Source organism: Lissotriton helveticus, chromosome 9 (genome assembly GCF_964261635.1).
Source record: "Lissotriton helveticus chromosome 9, aLisHel1.1, whole genome shotgun sequence".
Taxonomy (NCBI): Eukaryota; Metazoa; Chordata; class Amphibia; order Caudata; family Salamandridae; genus Lissotriton; species Lissotriton helveticus.
The window spans coordinates 723,128,435-723,150,136 of NC_136070.1; the positions used below are offsets into that span (position 1 = coordinate 723,128,435).

The 21,702-nt window shown below is 42.6% G+C and overlaps 1 protein-coding gene across 1 annotated transcript in view; it reads left to right on the forward strand.

Annotated features, from left to right (window-relative positions):
* CTSF (cathepsin F) overlaps positions 1–21,702 on the forward strand; it is a 612,378-nt gene that overhangs the window by 214,381 nt on the left and 376,295 nt on the right. The window contains exon 3 of the mRNA XM_078660834.1: positions 15,486–15,567. Within this exon, the coding sequence (XP_078516960.1) occupies positions 15,486–15,567 (82 nt within the window). The remainder of the gene's footprint in view (positions 1–15,485; positions 15,568–21,702) is intronic.

Sequence of the window (21,702 nt, forward strand, 5' to 3'; positions counted from 1 at the left end):
TGGTAGTGGTGCGTGAGGGGTGCATTTTCTTTTTTGTTTTTAACTGATGATCTATGCTCGAGAAGCCGGATTCGGAGTTCCCTGCCCGTCTCCCCCACGTAGCCTAGACCACAAGGGCAGACGAGCAGGTAGACTACATTTTTGCTTCTGCAGTTGTTTAAGCTTTTGGGAACCAATGTTTTCCCATTGAAAGTCAGTTTCTTAGTCACAATGCAGTTCGAGCAGATGGAACATGAACCACATTTGTGGTTCCCTGTTGCCCTTTTGTTTTCAATCATAGTTGTTTGGACAATACGTGCAGGATTTTTGTATGTGCTCACTAGAGCATTTTTAATTGTTTTGTTCCGCTGGAACGAGAATAGCGGTTTCGGTAGTGGTACAGTTAGACCATTATTGATGATCTTCCAGTTCCGATTTACTATATTTTTGATTTTATTGCGCAATCCAGAGTATTGGCACACAAAAACAATCCTATCCTGAACTCTGTTCGTTTTCTTTTTATCCATATCCAACAAATGTTCTCGATCATAGAATCTTGCACGTTTTAGTGATTATTTTACCAATTTTTTGGGATATCCTCTCTCGCGTAGTTTTTTGTCCATGATCTCAGCATGGTGATAGAAATCAGTCAGATTTGTGCAGTTGCGCCGCAACCTCAAAAATTCCCCGAAGGGAATGTTATCTTTTTGAGATCGCGGGTGGTTGCTCTGGTATTGCAGAAGGGTATTTTTATGAAATGAAATGAAATGAAAAAGGTCTTATATCGCGCTACTAAGCCCGGAAGCATCAAGGCGCCTACAAAAAAAAGATCAAAATAACCAGTTAACTAGCGCTATGGATACGCCTTGGAAAATAGCCACGTTTTTAGGGCTTTCTGAAAAGTCTGGACTGACGGTTGGGATTTAATTTCAAGAGGAAGGCTGTTCCACAATTTGGGGGCTACTGTTGAAAACGCCTTCCCGCCCCATTTGGTTCTCCGAACGCGAGGGACCACCAACAGACTCTTTGTTGAGGAACGGAGAACTCTCTCCGGTGCATAAGGATGCAGCAATTTCCTCACCCCCTCGGCCCCATTACCGTTAAGCGCTCCATATGTCACACAGAGTGTCTTAAAAGCAATCCTAGACTTAATAGGGAGCCAGTGTAAAGTTCTCCTGGCAGCCGTGGCGGAGGATAGTCTAGGAGCCTCCAGTACAAATTTGGCCGCTGCGTTCTGGACTGTCTGTAAACGCTGCATAAGGCCTTTATTAGTACCAGCATAAAGGGCATTACAATAGTCAAGTCGCGAAGCCACCAGTGCAACGACGACCTGCTTGCGGGCCTGCGGGGACAAATAGTGCTTGATTTTGCGAAGAATTTTAATAATGCCCCAACAGGTAGCCACTGTTCTATTGACCTGCTGTACCAATGAGAGATCAAGGTCAATAATTACACCCAGATTCTTAGCAGAATCTGTGGGTATAGGGCAGACTCCCAACGAAGGGGGCCACCATTCGGTCGTCCAGATGTTAGTGTCTTCCCCAAAGACCAGGACTTCGGTCTTCTCCCCATTCAGTTTGAGTGAATTGTTAATCATCCACTCAGCAACCGCCTCCATACAACTTCTAAAGTTATGAATGGGAGCGTGCACTGAGCGAGAGAGAGACACCAAGATCTGTGTGTCATCAGCATAGGAGACTACCTCCATCCCATACGATCTCACCAACCTGGCAAGTGGGGCCACATAGATGTTGAACAGGGTCGGACTTAATGCCGACCCTTGTGGGACCCCACATTGCACAGGTGTGGGAGGAGATAAAAATTCTCCCAGCTTAACCCTCTGCTCCCTCTGATTCAGGAAAGAGGCCAGCAATCTCAAGGCCACGCCCTCTACCCCTATCTCCCTCAGACGAGATGTTAAAACCGAGGGAGACAGGGTATCGAAGGTGGCTGTCAGATCTAATAAAATCAGCAGGGAAGTATGGCCCCGATCGACCTCAGTGCGGATGTTGTCAAGCACTATCGTCAGGGCCGTCTTCGTGCTGTGTGCTCTCCTGAAACCGTGTTGAGACTGATCTAACTGACCCGAGGTGTCCAAGAATGCAGCCAGATGATTATTTAGGTGCGCCTCCAGCATCTTGGCAGGAGCTGGGAGCAAGGAAATGGAGCGGAAGCTCTTGAGTACCTCTGGGTCTAGTGTAGGCTTCTTAAGGAGGGGCTTGACTACAGCACTCTTCCACTGGTCAGGAAAAATACCATCCCACATTGCTCTATTCATGATATCCAAGAGCGGGGGCAGCAGGGTATCTTTGCACTCTTTAAGAACTTTAAGAGGACAGGGATCTAAAGGAGACCCTGACCTCATCTTGCTTAAAAGCAAGTCAAGCTCCTGCAGAGAAAGCGGTGGAAACACAGGTAGGTTCACAGTGATGGCAGAAACATCAGCTTCAGAGGGGAGGAGAGCAGGACCAGGAAGGGGAGGGGGCAATAAGGCCTTTTGTGAATCAAGGGCCAAGTAGATGTCTGCTATTTTCGTGTGAAAATATCCTGCGATATTATCACAGAGGTCTTGTGACCATACTATAGGATCAGGCATCTGTAATGTACAGAGGGAATCAACTACCTTAAAAAGGTCTCTCGGGGAGGTGAGGGTAGTCGTAAGATGGGCGAAATAATCTTGTTTCACCCTAACAACCTCCGCCTTATACTCCTTAAGGAGTAATTTGTGTTTCTCTCTCTCTAGGGGATTCCAACTCGCCCGCAATAGCCTTTCCTGCCTCCTGCACCCCTGCCTCAGGAGTCTTAAGGGCTCCGAGAACCACGGGGCTGATGGTCTCTGCCGGGCAGAGTAACGCAAGGTTACAGGGGCTAAAACATTTACTGCTGTCATAACAGCGTTCGTTAGTTCAGAAGCCGCTACATTAACATCTGTTGCTGAGCCAATGGCAGATATCTGAATCAGAGGGGCGGGGGAGGCATTGGTAACCTTCCTGAAATCTCTTCCAGGTTCCAGTTTACTAGGACCAGTCCACCTGGGATTGCTAGAAAAAGCCTGACGTTCCAATGGGACAGCCAAATGGTCGGACCAGCTCAGTGGAATAGGAAGACCTATCATAAGCCCAGGGTCGTTCGAGAAGACCCCATCCAGGGTATGACCCGCCTGGTGTGTGGGAAATTTAACCAACTGCTGGAGACCATAGGCGGACAGAGAGTCCACAAGAGTGAGAGAGTCTCTGGAGGTAACATTGTCCAAATGGAAATTTAGGTCGCCCAGGACCGTCAATTGGGCACAGCCAAAATAGGGTTCCAAGATGTTAAGCAAGGACTGGCTAAAGTCGGTTCTAGGACCCGGAGGTCTATAGATCAATATGCCCACAAAAGGAACGGCCCTGGGAAGACCAATTGAAAAGTGAAGAGCTTGGAAAGAATCAGAGGGACCAGACAGTTCCAAGGTACGACAGGTATGGGAAATCTTATAAAGAATCCCTAGACCACCTCCTCTACGCCCAACTCTATCCAGCCTGGCCAGCGCATATCCCTCCGGAATCGCAGCCACCAGATCAGGGCCTGAGGAGTCTGAGGCCCATGTTTCAGTTATAAATACCCAGGTGGGCCTTCTCACTAAAACAAAGTCATTAAAAGCGATATTATTTTTCACCAAAGATCTTGCATTGATGAGGAAGCCGCTTTCCTTCATGGGACTGGTGGTACAAGGTAGGAGAGCGGGAAGGGGAGGTCTAAGGGGATCACCTATCAGCACCTTGCCCCGTCTGGCAAAGCAGCCACAGCAGGGAGAGATATGTAGGGCCTCCGGAGAGCAAGAGAAGTGACATGGTAGCCGAGATGGTTTATAGGCACGCATATCCTGGATGGTATATTTAAAGGTAGCGTGCATATCTGCAACCGGACTGCATATTTCCCCCTGGATCCCGTCCATTATCCCGTCCTTAACGCAGACGGGCTGGACTCTGGACGTCGGTTGGTTTGGTAAAAAGCTCTACTTCTAGTAGCCCATTTGATTCTTTGATCTTGATATCTAAGAAATTTACGCTATTAGCACTGTAATGTGCCATGAAATTAAGGTTCCTATCGCCTAAATTTAGCCACTCAAGGAAGGACATTAAATCCTCACTGGCACCGTTCCAGATGAAAATGATATCATCAATGAAACGGTGCCAGTGGGAGACATTCTCAAAAAATTGTGCCATCTCATTGTAGATGTGTTTTTGCTCGAAATTACTGACATAGAGGCATGCCAGGCTGGGGGCACACGTGGCCCCCATACTGGTCCCCTTCACCTGTTTAAATAGTTATTCCTTGAACAGAATGATATTATTTTTTAGTACTCGCTCAACACATCCCATGATAAAATCCTTATGTCCTCCTTGCAGATCTTCACCATCCAAAATAGAGGATAAGACCTCAATGGTATCGTCCTGAGGGATATTTGTATATAGAGCTTCGATATCCAAGGTGACCAGTAACTGGGTCACCTTATCGAAGCTCTGTCCCTCAAACTCCGAATCCGGCTTCTCGAGCATAGATCATCAGTTAAAAACAAAAAAGAAAATGCACCCCTCACGCACCACTACCAAAAATGTAATCATGGTTGGGATGATTTCACCTGGTTTATTTTGGAAAAATAAGTGTGAGCAGAAGAGGTGGGAATCTGGAAGCAGTAAGAAAAAAGCGTGAACAGTGGTTCATGTGTTATCTGGATACTATAGACAAGGGCCTGAACTCGAGGGAGGAATGGATGAAGCTAGTAGTCAGCTAGTCAAAACCCGATACACAACAGAGCCTGTGAAACCTGTGAAACCGATAGAGCATAAATTAAAAATAATATGGAATTATCATAAATCCCATTAATACTTTTTAACCCTTTTTGTGCAAATAGGCATTCAGAATCAAGGGATTGACAAATTCTTGAAACTAGAGAGATGCGGGCCTCAAAAGAAAAAAAATCTTTCCATATAGAAATATAAAAAATAACATCTATTACAGTAACCCCAAGTAATGATGCGCCCGATTAATAAAAAATCCAGCCATAGTTAAGATGCGCCTGATCAAAATATTCGAGGTAAAATCCAGCCAATAAATAGAGCAGATCGTTACAAAATTGGGCAACGCAAATGCGGCTACATGCATAATTTCAATAAACAATTCAAGGACCTAGCGTTAAAGAATATAAATCGTTAGCTTCTGTGAACTTGTCATTGGGACTATGAGAGGAAATCTAAATGAAAACGAGGCGTGAAACGCGCCCGTGATGTTGAAAGAGAGGCTTGAATACGGCAGAGTTAGAGCCATAGGAAATGAAACTGAGGCTTGCAACGTGGATATAATATAGAGTGTAACGCTCTAGGGGAGATGGATCACGCCCATTTAATGGGAAACTCTGTCCATCACCACCCCTTGTTGTAAATCATTTAATGGGAAACAGCTGAATCCATTATAGGCTGCCCAATAGTAGGTGAGTGTAAATAGTTTAAAAACGAAGGTGCAGACATCGAACGAAGATATAAGCACTTTCGCAGGTGACGGCGGCTTGCTGACTGGCTTGAGAAGGGCCTGGATTAGACGGAGGCGCAGATATCGGAAGGCAAGGAGACTGAATCCCTGTTTAAACTAGACGAGTAGAATAACCTTGGGGGGGATTAGTTAAGACAACACAAACTTAAAAATCTCTCCTTTACTTTAATTTCAGAGAGTGTAAAAACAACGAGCCGTTAATTAAATCCTCCCCAGTAAGGACCAGGGTTCCGGGATACTCGGTAGGTACAAAGAAGGGGCTTTATAGTTTAATAACAGTTTTCTTAGACGGCAAATATTGAGTGCTCTCTCCCTTATTTAGGAAAAAAAGGGGGCGAAGGTGACCAACAAGGGGATGTTTGCTGTGCCCTTTTATCCAGTAAATCAACCCTATAAACGGAAGAGTTACGACTTTTAATCAGGTACATATTCGCAATTTCGAACAGTAAGATGAGAGAAGATTAAGTCGTTTAAAGCATGTCCGCACATTTAATAAAACAAAGCGGTTTGTACATTCCCTCATAGATAATCTTTACGACGCTACTTCCGAAGGAAAGGAGCAAGGGTACAAAAGAGGAAAATAGTAATAGAAAAGACCGTCAGGTAATGAATGACCAAAACAAATGTAGAAGAAACTCAAACGAAGAAAGATCGATTTCCCATAAACATTTAAATTAACTTACTTTGCAGACCTAATCTCTAACAGGGATGCGAATATATAAAAACAGGAATAGATCCAGAGTAGTGTGAAAAGGACATGCAATAAGGTAATCAATCTAAAACTTTGGAGGATATTAATATAATGACTAGAATAAGTATAACCATGTGCGATAGAGCCACAGTAAAAGTGAGGGGGTTGAAATAATTGTGATTTACTAACATATCATCAGACAACGAGGCTGTAAAAATATTTTTCGCAAATGTGACTTGAAATCTGAGTCTGAAAGCCCACATACTAGTACAAGACAAATATGTACGACTAGAGTTGTGAACAAGTTTTGTTTTTTATTTTTTGAATCATGTGTGCCTAGGCAAAAAGTGGTAAATACCAACAAGTTGAAAAAATTTAGAGAAGTTTTAAAATACACATGACTTGTCGTGTATAGGTTTTGGTAATAATAAAATGTAGATATAAAATGGCGGCAAGCTGGCAATAGTTGAAGAACTTCTGGTCCTGGGAAAAACCATGAGTAGAAAATGAAGTTTGTAAAGCCTTAATTGTGATTAGAGTCAACATAGAAATGATCCTCTGTGACTTCTATGTAATATACTGATTTCAATATGTTTACCAACAGGATTTCCATACTTGAGGTAACCATCCAGTGCCGCAAAATAGGAGAGACTTATCTTTTTGTCTTGAAAAAGATGGCACATTATTGAAAAGTCCATCGAAACGCGTCAACGCCCAATATCGCACAATCGAGTAATCACGCTCATCCTGAGAATAACACAAATTAAGCGGGTCTAGGATTGAGTTTTGAATGAGATCTCTGATGTGCAAATTCTCATGACAAATCGTTGTGTCTCTGTTTGTCTCTCCTTCTTCCGTTTTCAATTACATATCCTTTTGCATGTTATTATTTTTAACCCAGGTGATGATTTGTGTCTAGATGATCGATTAGAGCATGATAATTTGACAATTATAAATGAATTCTACTTGTGATGATTCTGTATAGGAAGTCTATGAAATGATGTTTTGTTTTTAAAGGTTTTAGACGCTTTATTTTAATAAACTTTATATATTTTATATACAAAAATGTTTATGTTTATGTTTGATTATCTTTGTGTCCAATACTAGTATTTGGGCTTAATCTCTCAGCACCTTTGCCAAGGGAAGTTGTTCAATTTCACACCCCTTGATTGAACATTCCAGTGTTCTCTGCTTTGGGGTCTGTATTGTAACCTTTGCACGAGTAAAGAAGTTACTGGGAGTGAGAGAGAGTGAGAGATTGGTGCTGGGGTTGGAATGTGTGTGTCTCAGCTGATCTTTGAAGGCCCAGCTCCTAACATACATTATAGGTTAATTAAAACTATTTCAACTTCGTTTTTTCACCTTACAAAACTTACTGAACTACACAAAATTCACCAAGTAAAGAAAAGTGAATGTGGAAATTGGGGGAAAGTCAGGTTTCGGTGAGAATTATACAGACCTAGCATTGGCAAAGCCAATAGGTTTGACACTCCCACTCGAAGATAGACAAAAGCAATAGACTGAAGTGCAAAACATTTTAAAAACAAGCATTGGCATAGCCAATAGGTCTCGCCTTTGGGACCTTATAAGTGTTTAGTTATCCAGCACAATATCCTTGGTGCAACAACATCAACTGTTGCATGGCTAAACACTTATAAGGTCCCAAAGGCGAGACCTATTGGCTATGCCAATGCTTGTTTTATGTTAGCAACCAGTGCAAAAATCTAAGTTGCAATGATGTGTTGTGCAAGGGAGAGATAGTGCAGAGGCATATTTATGATAAATGGCCTGCTGCTGCTCTCTGTCCCTGTCCTTGCACAGAAACGTGTTGCCTAGTGACATGCACAACCTTTCCACCATGATGCCGTGTCGTGTGTGTGCTTTTAGCATAGAATTTGTACTGAAAGCACATCCATGCAGTACAATCATATGCCTAGACAAATTCTTAAACATTCCACACGTCATATGTGTGCTTTACAGTGCACATGTGGAATGTTTGTAGAAATCAAAACATTTGGTGCTATTTTTTATACAAAGCCAAGTCTGGCTATCTTTTTAGCGTGCTTTGCATCAAAAACTGTGGATGCTTGCATTCATCCACCCAAGTTACACCCAAGAAGTACCCCCTTAACGCAAAGTGGCGCAAAGTAGTACAATGCACTCTTTGCAGTGAGTAAATGCACCTTACCAGCGCTAAATATTTTTTTGTGGTGGAAAGAAAATACTCTTGCAAGAGTTAGCTCTGCTTTTTTGTTACTTTGCGTGATTCAGTCTGGCCCTGAGTTTCTGTTAGGTGTACTCAGCTGTCAAATTAGAAAAGTAAGCTAGCTTTTATCAGCACTATTATTGTCGTAGGCAATTTGACTTTCCCGTTTTACCTGCAAGCCCCTTGGGAGGTGGTGACCCTGGCCAATTGCCCAATTTGCCCTTTCCATAAAACCTCTGGAGAAAGCAGGATTCCTAAGTATAAAGAAGCAGGAAAAACTGCTGTATGGGTAACGGCATACAGTAGGAGCAATGCATAGATGGCAGGAAGCTATGTGATTACAGGCAGATAGGGGCTTACTTCACATGGCATCCTGATCCTCCTGCCCACTCCTCCATCCACCTGCACATCCATTCATCTACATTCTTTCCCACCTACTGATCACTACCGACCTGCTCATCCAAGCATGCATCCATACAAACATCTGCTTACTTACCTATGTATTCCACCTCTTTTCTGACCATTCATACAGCTACTCCTAATTCATTCACCCACTGACCCATCCACACATTCCTCAAGATACCCATTAATCAACCCACCTATTCAACACATTTTTACTCATTCACCCACTGCTCACTGAGTCAGTTACTCAGAAGCTTACTGACTATCCACTCACGTATCCATCTGATTGAGCTACTCATTCATGACCCCCTTCTCATCCATCACTGATTTAATCATACACCATAACTTTACTCATGCGCATTGTAAAGCCCTCTTCAGGGGACCACAGGACAAACTGGGGGTACGTTACCTCAACTGTGGGATGTTGAGGTCTTTGACACTGATGCCCCAGGGCCTGTCCTAATATGGCTTCGCAAACTGTACCAAGTGCAACTGCTTCCCCACTTGACTCTCAGGGTAATGAGGGTGAGCAGTCACAAACTTCTTAGGAAGGTAGAGTGGTAAGGCTCAAGCTCAGCACTCAACAGTTAACCAACAGACACAATCATTTCAATATCCTGCCCTGTGACTTTGTGATCTTTACTAGAAGGAAAGTATTTTAGTAACACAGTTTTGCTAAATACTATACAATTCAGTAATCAACCTTGTCAGTGTTCCTGAGTGATCCTCTGATAGGGGCTACAGAATCTCCGCACCCTCTAACACTCCCTCCCTGGTGGTCAACTCTGTCTCGAGGTTGTTCCCCTTGATGAAATCAGTAGCAACATGAATCAGGCTCAGGTGCATTTTAAATGTGCCTCATAGCTGCCAAGGTTTCAGATTGCTATGTGGGACATTTTCATAATTTCAGGGTAATTATGAGGGACATTTCAAGACTCTCCGTGACACTTTCTCAAGCAAAATAAAGCAACGAAGATGAGGGAAACATATAAATATCAGAAATGACCCTAATTTGAGCAACTAGAAACTCTAAGAAGATCTTAAAACTACTGCAAAGCACCAGAAATCAGTTGAGTGAGATGAACACATTACATCGAGCCGGGATGCTTTATTTGACCTGACAATAGTACTACTTAATCAACCCTAACATGAACACTGATCTCCTCAGCTGCTGCCTAACCTCAATAGATTATTGGTCAACAATGGTTAGCTGACTCAGACTCACTCCAGCGACAGCATACTGCACTGGGCATTGTGCAGGCCTCATCCAGTAGCGCTCCACCCAACGTGGACCGTGTGTGGCGGGGTTCATCTGGTGCGAGAGCCAGTCTGCGTTAGTTGTGGAGATTACAGTCCTAATTGGACCAAACGTAGGTGCTATATGACTGGGTTAACAGAAATCTGTCAGTTGTAGTAGCCCTGGTGCGGGCCTATGCACTATACCCACGATATGGGCAGTAGTCCATTGCTAGCAGTGAGTTCATGTATGATGCACCTATTTTGTTTACAAGACCGTCCATGACATCACATATTTAGAAACACTCCTAAGTCTGATACACATGCTTAGACGAGCGTGATGCCAGGGCCAGAATAACAATAATAACAAGATGAAAATACAAGATCTGCATGCAATTGGACATTCAGGGCAGGGACATACATCTGGAAGCCAAACGACTCTGGACTCCTGACTGGTGGCCTCAAGACCTAGGCCCAGTCCCCGTACCTAGAGTCGTTGTGAAAGATCTAGGAGTTAAGTTGGATCAGGAGCTTGCCCTTAAACATCATGCCAATCAAGTTGTAAGCTCCTGCTTCCATGTCATTGGCCTTCTCCGACGGGTATTTCCCATGTTACCTGATACAACAAGGAAAACACTAGTACAGTCGCTAGTGTTAAGCAGACTGGATTATTGTAACGGTCTGCTGCTGGCCGCCAATGAGGATGTCATGGCCAGACTACAAGTCGTGCAAAACACAGCTGCACGGCTTGTTTTTAACGCCCCAGCCCGTACTCCCTCTATGCCACTTCTAAACAAACTCCATTGGCTTACTGTAAAACAGAGGGTGTTGTTTAAAACATGCTGCACCATTCACAAATGCCTCATTGGCAAAGGTCCTGACTACCTGACCAAAAAGTTCATTCCCTATACCCCCTTAAGGTCTCTGAGATCTGGAGAGCAACAACTGTTATGTGTCCCCAGGTTCTGGAAATCTAGACAAGGGGGAAGGGCTTTGTCAGTAGCTGGGCCAAAGCTCTGGAATGATCTTCCCTATGACATCAGAGTTTGTAAGGAACATTTTCCTTTTAGGAAAAAATTAAAAACCTTTTTGTTCAACCACTAGCTCTGTTAGGGCTTTTGTTATACACTGGTCAGGGCTTTTGTTCACAGATGCTGCCAAAGGCGCGGAGATACTCCTTAGGGAGTCGAGTTCCTAGCGCGATACAAGTCTGTAAATAAATAAATAAAATAATCCAGGCTGGGGTCATTCCCATCCCATCACAAATATATATCCACCATCATCCTCCTCACTTGTAGTCAATGTAATCATTCACTTATTCACTCACTTCCTCACCCTAATCATACATTCATGCAACTACAGATCCATATACTTATTTATCCATCATCCATTTATTCACCCGTCCACTAATTTAAAAATTCTACTACCTACCTTCTCATTTCGCAACTTCTTATCCATCTACTCATTAATTCATCCATCGATTCACTGGCTCAGCCACTGTCCTTCATCCATTGGCATATGGACCATATGGCACCTACCCACCTCCTCATTAACCGATGTATTCACCACCCTCCTATCTACTCTCCCATCTATTTTTTATAAGCCAGTGTATTAATCCATCTCACTCCTATTCAGGGACCATCATTAACTACTTCCACCCATCTACCTAATCATTCATCCATCCACCTATTCACGTATCCATCCACTCAGGATTTTATCTCTCCCTCATTTATCAATTACATACGCACTCGTACATTCACCTTTCAGTGCTGATTCTGGCCCTCCCACCAACTCAGCCACTTATTTATACATACTTTCTTTTTCCCAGTGATGATAACCCATTAATTCCAATGTCACAGGCCCCATGCCAACAGACACAGTTTAATGGAAGCTTAAAGTAAAAGTAAAGTCCACATTTGTAAAGCGCACAATCACCCGTAAGGGTCTCTAGGCGCTGGGGGCCGTCGGGAAGATTAAGCGAGCTATTGCCCAGAGTCACATGGTGCTGGGCTAACCTGCCGCCGGAGCCGGGGATCGAACCGTGGTCCCCAGATTCCAGCGTCAGTCGCCCTGGCCGCGGCGCCACACCTCTTCCCTTCGCCCTGGCCGCGGCGCCACACCTCTTACACATCTCTCTCCAGTTTTGATACACTCTATAGTATTTAAGGGAAGATTGTCCTTTTACCACAAATGTGTAGCTGTTTGTGTGATGAGAATTGGAGCCAACCTCTAGTTGACGGTGAGGCAGAACATGTAACACCTGGGTTAATATGTAACTCCTACAACTCTACAGATCCCTGTAATGACATAGACATACACTGTATGTAGATTACACAGAAAACACGTGTTTTGGCAACATTGACTCAAAGCAAATCATGTGTATGTACACATGGTCTTTTTCGCAAAGCCTCTGATACCAAAAAGGGCCAGGATAAAGATTCAGTAGATCACGCTCAGAAAGAGATTGACTTGAGGATGGACTGATGCCAAACTCTTTGGAAGCTTCAACTTGGGAGAAACTCTGATAATCAACGAGGTAGGAGGTGAGGCAATGGAAAATTCACAGAGATCCTGGAGCATCTGAAGAGGGAATTTAATAGTTTGAGCTGAAAAGCCACGTTTAAAGTAACCAAAAACTTTGAAAGTAAATGCAACAATTTAAAGAAATCTTTTACTGTTGCCCCCTCAAGATACAGATTCTGAATTTTAGGAGTAAATAGATCAGGAAGTTAAACAGGAACGACATCTTGAAGGTGAGAATCAGGGTAATGTTGGGAATAAATACAAGGGAAATCAAATGTAGATGTTTCAGATGCATAGCCACTTAAAGCTGTTCCTCCTTTGTGAAAAGCCTACTTAGCATTCAGTATTTGAACAGCATTCTAACATTGGGTCAGCATACAAGTGGAGGGAAAGGAAGGTGTTTTTTCTAACATTTCCATTCAGATTTACATGCTGGGAAAGAAGCACAAGACATTTTGTTGGAGCAGAAAACCCACTGTAATCTCTCTTTGGAAAATTTCGGAAATGTGGCACTATCACCTTGGATTACCATTACCCTTGTTGCCACTCAAGGTCGATGGATCTTTGCCACCGTTTATGACCAGGGAGCTCCTACGTTAACATTAGCTATTTATAAAATGAAAATAAACAATTTAGCCAATAATGAGAGTTGTGAGTAGTTGTAAAGGGATTTATTTTCTAATCAAAATGTAAGAATCTCTGATTCTTCATGAATTAGTCAGGTGTAAATCAGGTTACAGAATTGATAATAGAAAAATAAACTGAGCACAAAGTATCATAAATTTCATTACAAGGTGTTCCTTAAAGGAAGAAAGAATTCCTATTCTAGGACAATGAGGCACAAATGACATCAGCAAGAACTCATGAAGAGTTCAAGAATAGAAGCAGGAGTGAGCTTAGCATGAAGCTAAATCAATCATTAATAATTGCAGACTCTCCCATGAAGAGGAATCAAGCATAGAACAAATAAGCATTGGCAAAGGGAGTTAGTCAAAGCATAAAGCTTGGGGATTTTAATACAATTCAGAATAAATAAAACAACATCTAATCTACCTACTTCTTCCTCCATTCTGCTGTGAGTCAACGTCTGCCCTCTCCTTCCCATCATCTGCAAATCACATCTGCTCTCCTCCCTTCATTTCTGCATCAGAGTCTGAAACTTCTCTCCAGCTCCTGTCTCTAAATCTGTCTCTTTGTCTCTCTCAAAGGGCTCTGAAAGTGCTCTTGTAAATGTTATGAGACTCCTAACTAGGAACACGTATATTAAAGAATAATGTTACTAAGCATGTAGCATGACTTTGTCTTCCTCCAACTGGAAACCAGCATTTACCAAAACAATACCTCCGGCAGGCTGCATCGTAATCCTATTAGACATGCAAAGATCCTTCCCGCTGCATATTCTGCATCTTATTTAATACAACTTAATCTCCTAACCTTCCTTTAAAAAAATACATTTTATTTCTGACTAAACACATAACATGAACTTCAAAAGAACCTTTTATTAAGCAAGAAACGTTAAACATAACATTGTAATGTATTTTTAAAAAAATGTGCGTTTTCTATTCTCACTAAAACAAATAATTAAATGAGGCTTTGTTTAAACCTTCCAGCAACTACAGAGATACAGCTCTGAAGTCACAGCTGTAAATGATGCCACTGTTTGCTTCTCTTGAAGGCCAGCTGAAACTCTGAGAGGAAGAGCTGAATCAAAAGCTGGTTCTGTTTTCTACATTATAAAATGTTGTCCTAATTCTAATACAGGTTATACTCTACTAATGCACATTTAAAACTTTACAAGTTAAAATAACATTTTCACAGTGAGAACAAAATCTAAACTAAACAGATTTAAGTCAAGCTAGGAATTACTTGTGCAATATTTGACCTGGATTGCTAAATGAAAAACGTCTGACTAAAACATGTCAATTTCAAAGCTCATGTTTTCACTTTGCAGCACAAAATGCCTGTGTTTCACTTAAAAAAATGCAGTTTTATTTCTGACGCCCAGGCAGGCTTTTCACTCTTAGTGCTACATTTTAAAGCACAAGTTTAGGATCTTTCAGTTTAAAAGGCTTTGTTTGCTTCACCATGTGCTACTTTCCTCATGGCACAATTTTTTGGGGAGAGGGTGCTGCTTTCAACGCTATGCACAACATGAGATCAACTACAACAACACAAGTTGTAAACAGAAAACATGATGTAAAAATCGGTTTTCAGCTTGTACGGTTGTAGATTTGCATGCTACCATTTCACTTCCCTGGGGACAGGATAGAAGCAGGTCTCTAATGGAGAACATACACACATTTTTAATGCACACAGACACACATTGATTGAGAGAAAAGGAAATTATGACAGGTGGAGGTCTATGTCGATATTCATTGGGGTTTCACTGTATATGATAAGTCATTCAACACATGCCCAAAATCAGAACGAAGACTTCAGAAATAAAATGAGCTGTAATACTGTGAACCTAACACTAGAAGGCAGGAGAGATTAATGCATCTGAATCTATAATGTTACACGCTCCAAACTGATGTTTACACGTAAGTAATCATTTCCTTCTCAGTTGAGGATATCTTCCACATACCTTGCCCTTGCAGGAAAGATCCTGACAAGGTATGAGAATGTAAATGTAGAAAAGATTACCTCCTGAAGAGGAAACAGACGCTTCCCTGTCCAACAAGGCTATTGTCCTCTCCCTATGTTTTTCTCCAGATTCATAAAGCCAGAAAATCTCTTGCCTTTGGGAAGGATCATTCCAGATTTCGGTGAAATGGGCATTGACCCATATGCAGGCTTCTTCCTTTGATGGGGTTGTGACCAACAGGGTTCTTGTGTGCCTTAAACTTTAAGCGGTGGGGGACTGTATCAAACTCCTAACGTAACTGATTCTATTTCTTTCTCTTTTATTCCCACCAGGAGATGGAGTGCGATGTCTTAGTCTATGAAGAACTCATGACAGATCGTGCAGAACTGAGGAAGTCAAACTGCAGTCCAGTCAGTACGTGGGAAGAGTGACTTTTATTCATGTAAAAAGATGAAGAGCCTGAGAGTTTCCCACTGAATCTGGCTTCTTGAACCCTCCTTCAGAGTATTTATGAACTATCAGGCCGTAATTCTCAATGAGGCAGAGAGTAGTGCTGCTATTTATATATGTTGGACTCTCATGAGCTCCTGGCTTGCAGTAAATATCTTGATTTGTAGACTTACCTTCCGGCCGAGTTTAGCGCACTGTATACATATACATGGTTTTATTTTCCTTGTATTTGAAAGACCAATCTCATATGGGTACCACAAAGACATCCTATCCTTATCCAAACGGGCCTCTCCTTAGTAGCTAGATGAGAAGTCAGAGGTCAGGTTTTTACACAGATGAGGTGATGTTCCAATGTCAGATGTTCGCAACCATTGTGTCATTTTCAAACACGTTCATTACAGGGTATGCATACTGCACTTCAAGTTTGGATTCATGTTTTCCTGGGGTGGTGCGGAGAATTATTTGAACATAAACCGTGCAAAACAAAAGCTCTTAGTTATGTTATGTGTCTTATGTATGGTTTTTGTAGAATTGTAAAAATATTAAATTGTACCCGCAAGGCAGTCCCAATTTCTTCACATGGAGGATGTTTGTGTGTTGTTGGTGGGAGAGAGAAAAGGGATAGAACAACTGAAAATAAATCTGACTTTGCAATGAAATATTGGCTTTGTGTAGGCATCTGTTTAAGATCATCAGCATCATTGGGCAGAAGTTGCAATAGTACTGGGGACAAGGTTGTGAGGGGCTCACTGAACCTCAATTATTGCTGTCTTTTATTATCTAATTAGGGAAAGAAGGTAGGTTTTTCTTGCTTGAATTATGGCCTGTGGCACCCTTAACAAGCCATTGTGTTTGGGAACTCCAGTAAAAGTACTGATGGGTATTTTCTGATAGCATTCAATTTCTCTGTTGAGCAAGGGGTAATGTGAAAGAGCCTTTGTTTGTCTTCGGTTTGCAGAACATTTTAAATTAGGCATTGTTAAAGAATGTGGTGGGCAACCACATTGACAGCCTGTTAGGTGGCTGAGCAGTGAGGTGGGCGCACACTCACTTCCACTCATCCACTTACAAGCACACACACCCTCCCACCCATCCATTCTCAAGCACACGCACATACTCTCCCCATTCATAAGCACATACGCACACACCAATTCACAGCGTGCAAACGCAAATCCACATACATTCATATGTATACACACACATCCAACATTCAGACACTTACTGGGCGACAGCAGTGACATCAAGTGGTCAGCAGAAAGGCCTCAGTAGATCCTGGAGGCTTCGAGGAAGGAAGGGACTGACAAAAGATCCCATCTCTTCTTATTGGCTGACCTTCTCATGTATCAACCAATGAGCGTTAGATTTTCTCTAACTCCTCACAGATTCAGATGAGGTCAGTGAGAGTTGCTGCTCCCTCCGCACCCTGTGACGTGACTTTGCTGATGGACAGCCAGGGATTTAAAATGAAGCTCCCGTGTCTGAGTCTCTCCTGTGTCATAAGGGGGAGGCTTTCATAAGTCTTTGCTGCTCTGATGAGATCACGACTTCAGGGCTGTGAAATGTTCAGCCCAGCATAGCCTGGCGCCGGCATATTAGCATATTTAAAATGCTTGGATCCTAACCCCAACATGATGGGTGTCTGTCAAGCTGACCTTTGCTCAGTTTGACAGACACTCATCATGCTTGAAAACGGGAGCGGGAGTGGTGCCCCTCCACTCTTAGTGACGGGCTACTACGTCTGGTCAACTAACTCCTGCAACCTCCTATGGATTGATGTCTCTCGTTCGCTGACAAGAAATGCTGTATCATAATTTGGTTGGGATTTGAGCACTGAAAAACACCTTTTTATTTGAATGCTTCATTTTGAAAACATATCGTATGCAGAGCTGAAGTAAGAAGTTATAAATCGAATAGATTTTTCAGTTGGGCGGGGATTATCTTTTTTTGTTGCAGTCACTTGTTTGAATAAGATCTGTTGTTGTATGCGCAGTCTCTAATGCTTGTGGGTGCTTCTGACTTGAGAGTCACATCTTTCGGTGAAAATTGTGTCACATTATTGTGTTTTTACGTGCATGAACCTATCTAGCAACAGAAATGGAGACATCTAAATTAATAATTAAGTGAAGCTAGTGGTACCTAGAACCTCTCCATGTATTCTCTTAAATAGGGGTTGGCTGAATGAGAGAATAGGATGGACCAACATATTCAACAATTTTAGATCCTGTAAGAAAGTCACGTTTTTGAAGACCCTGCTTATTGGCCTAATTTTTTTCTGTCCGCAAATCAAGTTGTAGATTGTTAACATTCAAAATAAATAAACCAATTTGGCAGCCTGTGGTTGAGGTTACAGGGCTGGTGATGTGTAACTCTTCGAAGTTGCTCAAAATGAGCGGAGGATTAAGGAGGCACCCCCATGACGGATGTATGACGTTACAACGCATGCTATTACAACGCATGCCTTTACGACGCAAGTTTTACAACGCAAGTCGTTACAACGACTTGCGTTGGGGGGCGCTGGATAGTGAATAGTTTAATTTACTATTCCAACTCCAGTGCCCGTGGATAGTAGGGAAGGTGTTGGAAACTATTCCCTATCCTAGAGCGCCCCCCAGTGCAAGACGTAAAAGTTGCGTTGTAATGGTTGCGTCGTAAAGGTACTTCGTTGTAAAAGTTGCGTTGTAAAGGATGTTCCTCCCTGCATGACACATTGCAAGGCAGTATTGCACATTACTAGAGTTCTTCTCATATCTCTTGTGCTCCTCTGTCATTTGCTGTGTCCTGGCATAATGCCAGGTTTGAAGGACACAATCTGAACAATGTTATTCATGAAGCTGATGAAAGATTGTAGAAATCTATATTTGCCATCAGGACACAAGTTAGTTGTACATTCTTATTCAGACAAGTTGCATGTTAACCTATGAATATTATTGATCTTTTAAGTATGCCGTAATCATGGCAAATATTCTTGTGATTTATTTCTCTCTCTGTATGGCTTTTGGCACGGCACAGACGATGCTTTGAAAGCAGCCCTTTCATTTATTTTCAATACATCACAACTGAAGCAATGATCATAATCCAGAACAGTTGCACATTTAAAATTAATAAATGTATTCTAAAATATGTTGATTATGGAGATGATAACATGTTTCTTTTCGTTTGCCTACATATATTGTGTCAAACAGAATATTGTGAAACCCGGTATTTCTGGGATTCTGGGTACACAATACACAAATCAAACAATGGCTCCCTTGTAGGAAGCGTGTTAACCCATGCTTCCTAGGCAAGTAAACTGTATAGACTTAGGAACAGAGTAACCATTTCTTTAATTACTGTTACAAGCAGCCATTCTACATGTATAGAAAATAAATGCTCCAAAAAACACTGCGGTGAACATGATGGGTGACATGAGTGAACAATGAGTTTGCTGGTGAATAAAAGCATAAAGAATTAATGTTGACCTAAATGGTTGAGCATTATAAACAAACACAGACTGAAATCAGAGTACAGGTTTTAGGACCAATGTAAGCATCAATTAAAGTCAACATATAATTGCATCCACTTTTTCACCCCCCACATAATTGCCTTCCAATGGGGTCTTCATCGGGACAAATGAGGTTGCAACATACACAAATCAGAGGATATGGGTTAGCCTATGGGACCAATAGTAAAACACTCTTTATGAGGATTGGATTCATATGATCATGTTTGAATCTTTACCTCTCTCGGAAAAGTAACATGATCAAGTAAACCTCTTGCCGCACATGCCTTACTAGTGTGGAACGTTTTTCTTCTAGATGTTGGGACAAGTAAACAAAATACTGTTTAAGCATGGGTGTGCCTGTTGGCCAGTCAGGACAATTTAACAGAAAATAAATAAAAGTTATAAAAGGATTGCTCAGAAGTGCATGAAGAACTACCTATGTGGGTAAAAGATATGAAATGATCTGTACTTTGAGCACATTTTGCACTTCACTTTTCAGAAACCCAACTGAAAGGAACTGTCTCCTACAATATCCGTCATCACCCTGGAAGCCTTACGGACAAGTAGCACTTGCGACAGTTTCTCAGAAAAGCATGGGTTATTTTAGAGGGTCTGACATTCTTATAACAAGGCTCCTGGAGAGGGGATATCCCACCAGTATTCTGTTTATTGTCCTCTCTCAGGCTTTGCTATCAGCAGCATCCTAGCCCCTCTTTCTGGTCACCCGCCCTTCTTTCACCTTTACTGATCACAGTAAATACATGTCGCTTTTGCTTATTGTCCGAAGAAAGTACAATGTTCAACATGAGCATTTAAGTTTGTGAACATTCTGTTGCCCTTCAATGACCTTTCTTCCATTTCTCAAGAACAAGTTGTTGATTTGCTTAGAACACACTTGATGTTAATGCATCCATGTAAGCATGCAAATGGGAAACCATATACTCCCTGATAAATATCGCTTTGGACTGCTGGAGTGGGGTTTTCAAACCTTGCATTTGTCACACTTACTTTGCATGAAAAGAAACATTGGATGAAACATCTTCAGCCATTGTTTCTTTACAACCTGGGCTCACCCTCAGAATGACCTGCTTGCAACCCTTAACAGCTCTGCAGTTTTTAATTTAATTAGCTGCTGAGCAGTGGAAGAAGAGGACAGATTTTGTTCTAGACTAATTAGATAGCTTCTATTTATTTACCATTTAGCAATAGCCTTTTGGATGTTGGGCCTCAGTATAGACTTGAGATACTTAGAGCTGATTTAGAGTTTAGAGAAGAGGGTACTCCATTGCAACGGAGTACCCTCCTTGCCAAGCTGAAAGTCCATCTGCTCCATTTACAGATAGGTGGACCGTAATTATGTCAGCAATGTAGAATGCTCCATCTCTGAATTGAATTTGAATTTTAAAATATTTATTGAGCGCACTTATACCGGGACGGTTTCATGGCGCTAGACAGCGGTGAACCAGAGGAGGCAGAGAGAGCGACTAGGCTGCTGCAGATCTAGAAAACAAGAAGGTCTTGAGGAGTTTGCGGAATTCCAAGTAGGAGGATGAAGTCCTAAGTGTAAGAGGAAGTGAGTTCCAGAAGGAGGGAGCTAGCACCGCAAATCTGGCCCCCCCGGACTTCTGCTTCCTGAAGCGGGGGACTGACAAGAGAGCCAGGTGGGCGGAGCGGAGCTCTCTAGTCGGGAGGTAGGAAGAAATGGCTTCACAAAGGAAGGCGGGGGCAGTCCCCGACCTAGCCTGATACGTGATGCAGCCCAGCTTGAAGAGGGCCCTCTCCTTCACCGGTAACCAGTGCAAAGACTGCAACAGAGGGGATGCATGATGGAATTTAGGGAGACCATAAATCAGGCGAGCGGCCTGATTTTGTATCAGTTGAAGCCGGCGGATCAAGTAGGCCGGGGCACCATTATAGACCACATTCCCATAGTCAAGGCGCGATAGCACCATGGCCATCAGAATGAGCTTGAGAGCGGCGGCCGAAAAGAATCTGGAGACCTTACGGATGGTGCGGAGGGAAAGGAAACAGGCAGACACCACTGCGTTGACCTGCGTGTGGAGGGTGAGCAGGGGATTGATAAAGATGCCCAGGGTTTTGACCTTGGTAACCGGAAGGGGAGGGGGACCAAGGGAAAGGGGCCAGAAGGAAGAGGACCAAGGACTGCAACCTCCCCCTCGTCAACACCAATTCGGTTTTGTCGGGGTTCAGTTTGAGGTGGTTGCAGTTCATCCATTCCTGGATGTAAAGCATGACCCTCTGGAAATTCAGGGCAGAGGTGGGGGAGCGGGAGAGATCGAAAATGAGTTGGAGGTCATCGGCGTAATTGAACACCGAGACCTCCATCTGCTGTAAAGAAAAAAATGAGGGGTGAGATGTATAAATTAAATAACAAGATGTCTGCATGGATGGTGGAAAGGTCTAAATTTGGTGAGCGGAGGACCCTCAGTATGGTAAGAACTCTCCCACCCCGACCGACTTGCCTCCTCCCGACAAACACTAAATCAGCCTCTAGGAGTCCCAGCAACTTTGGTCTGAAGACCTTTTAATGTCTGTATCCATCTACTCATTAATGAGCTAGTACCTGAATACTTTATTGCAAAATGTTTTCACCTTTG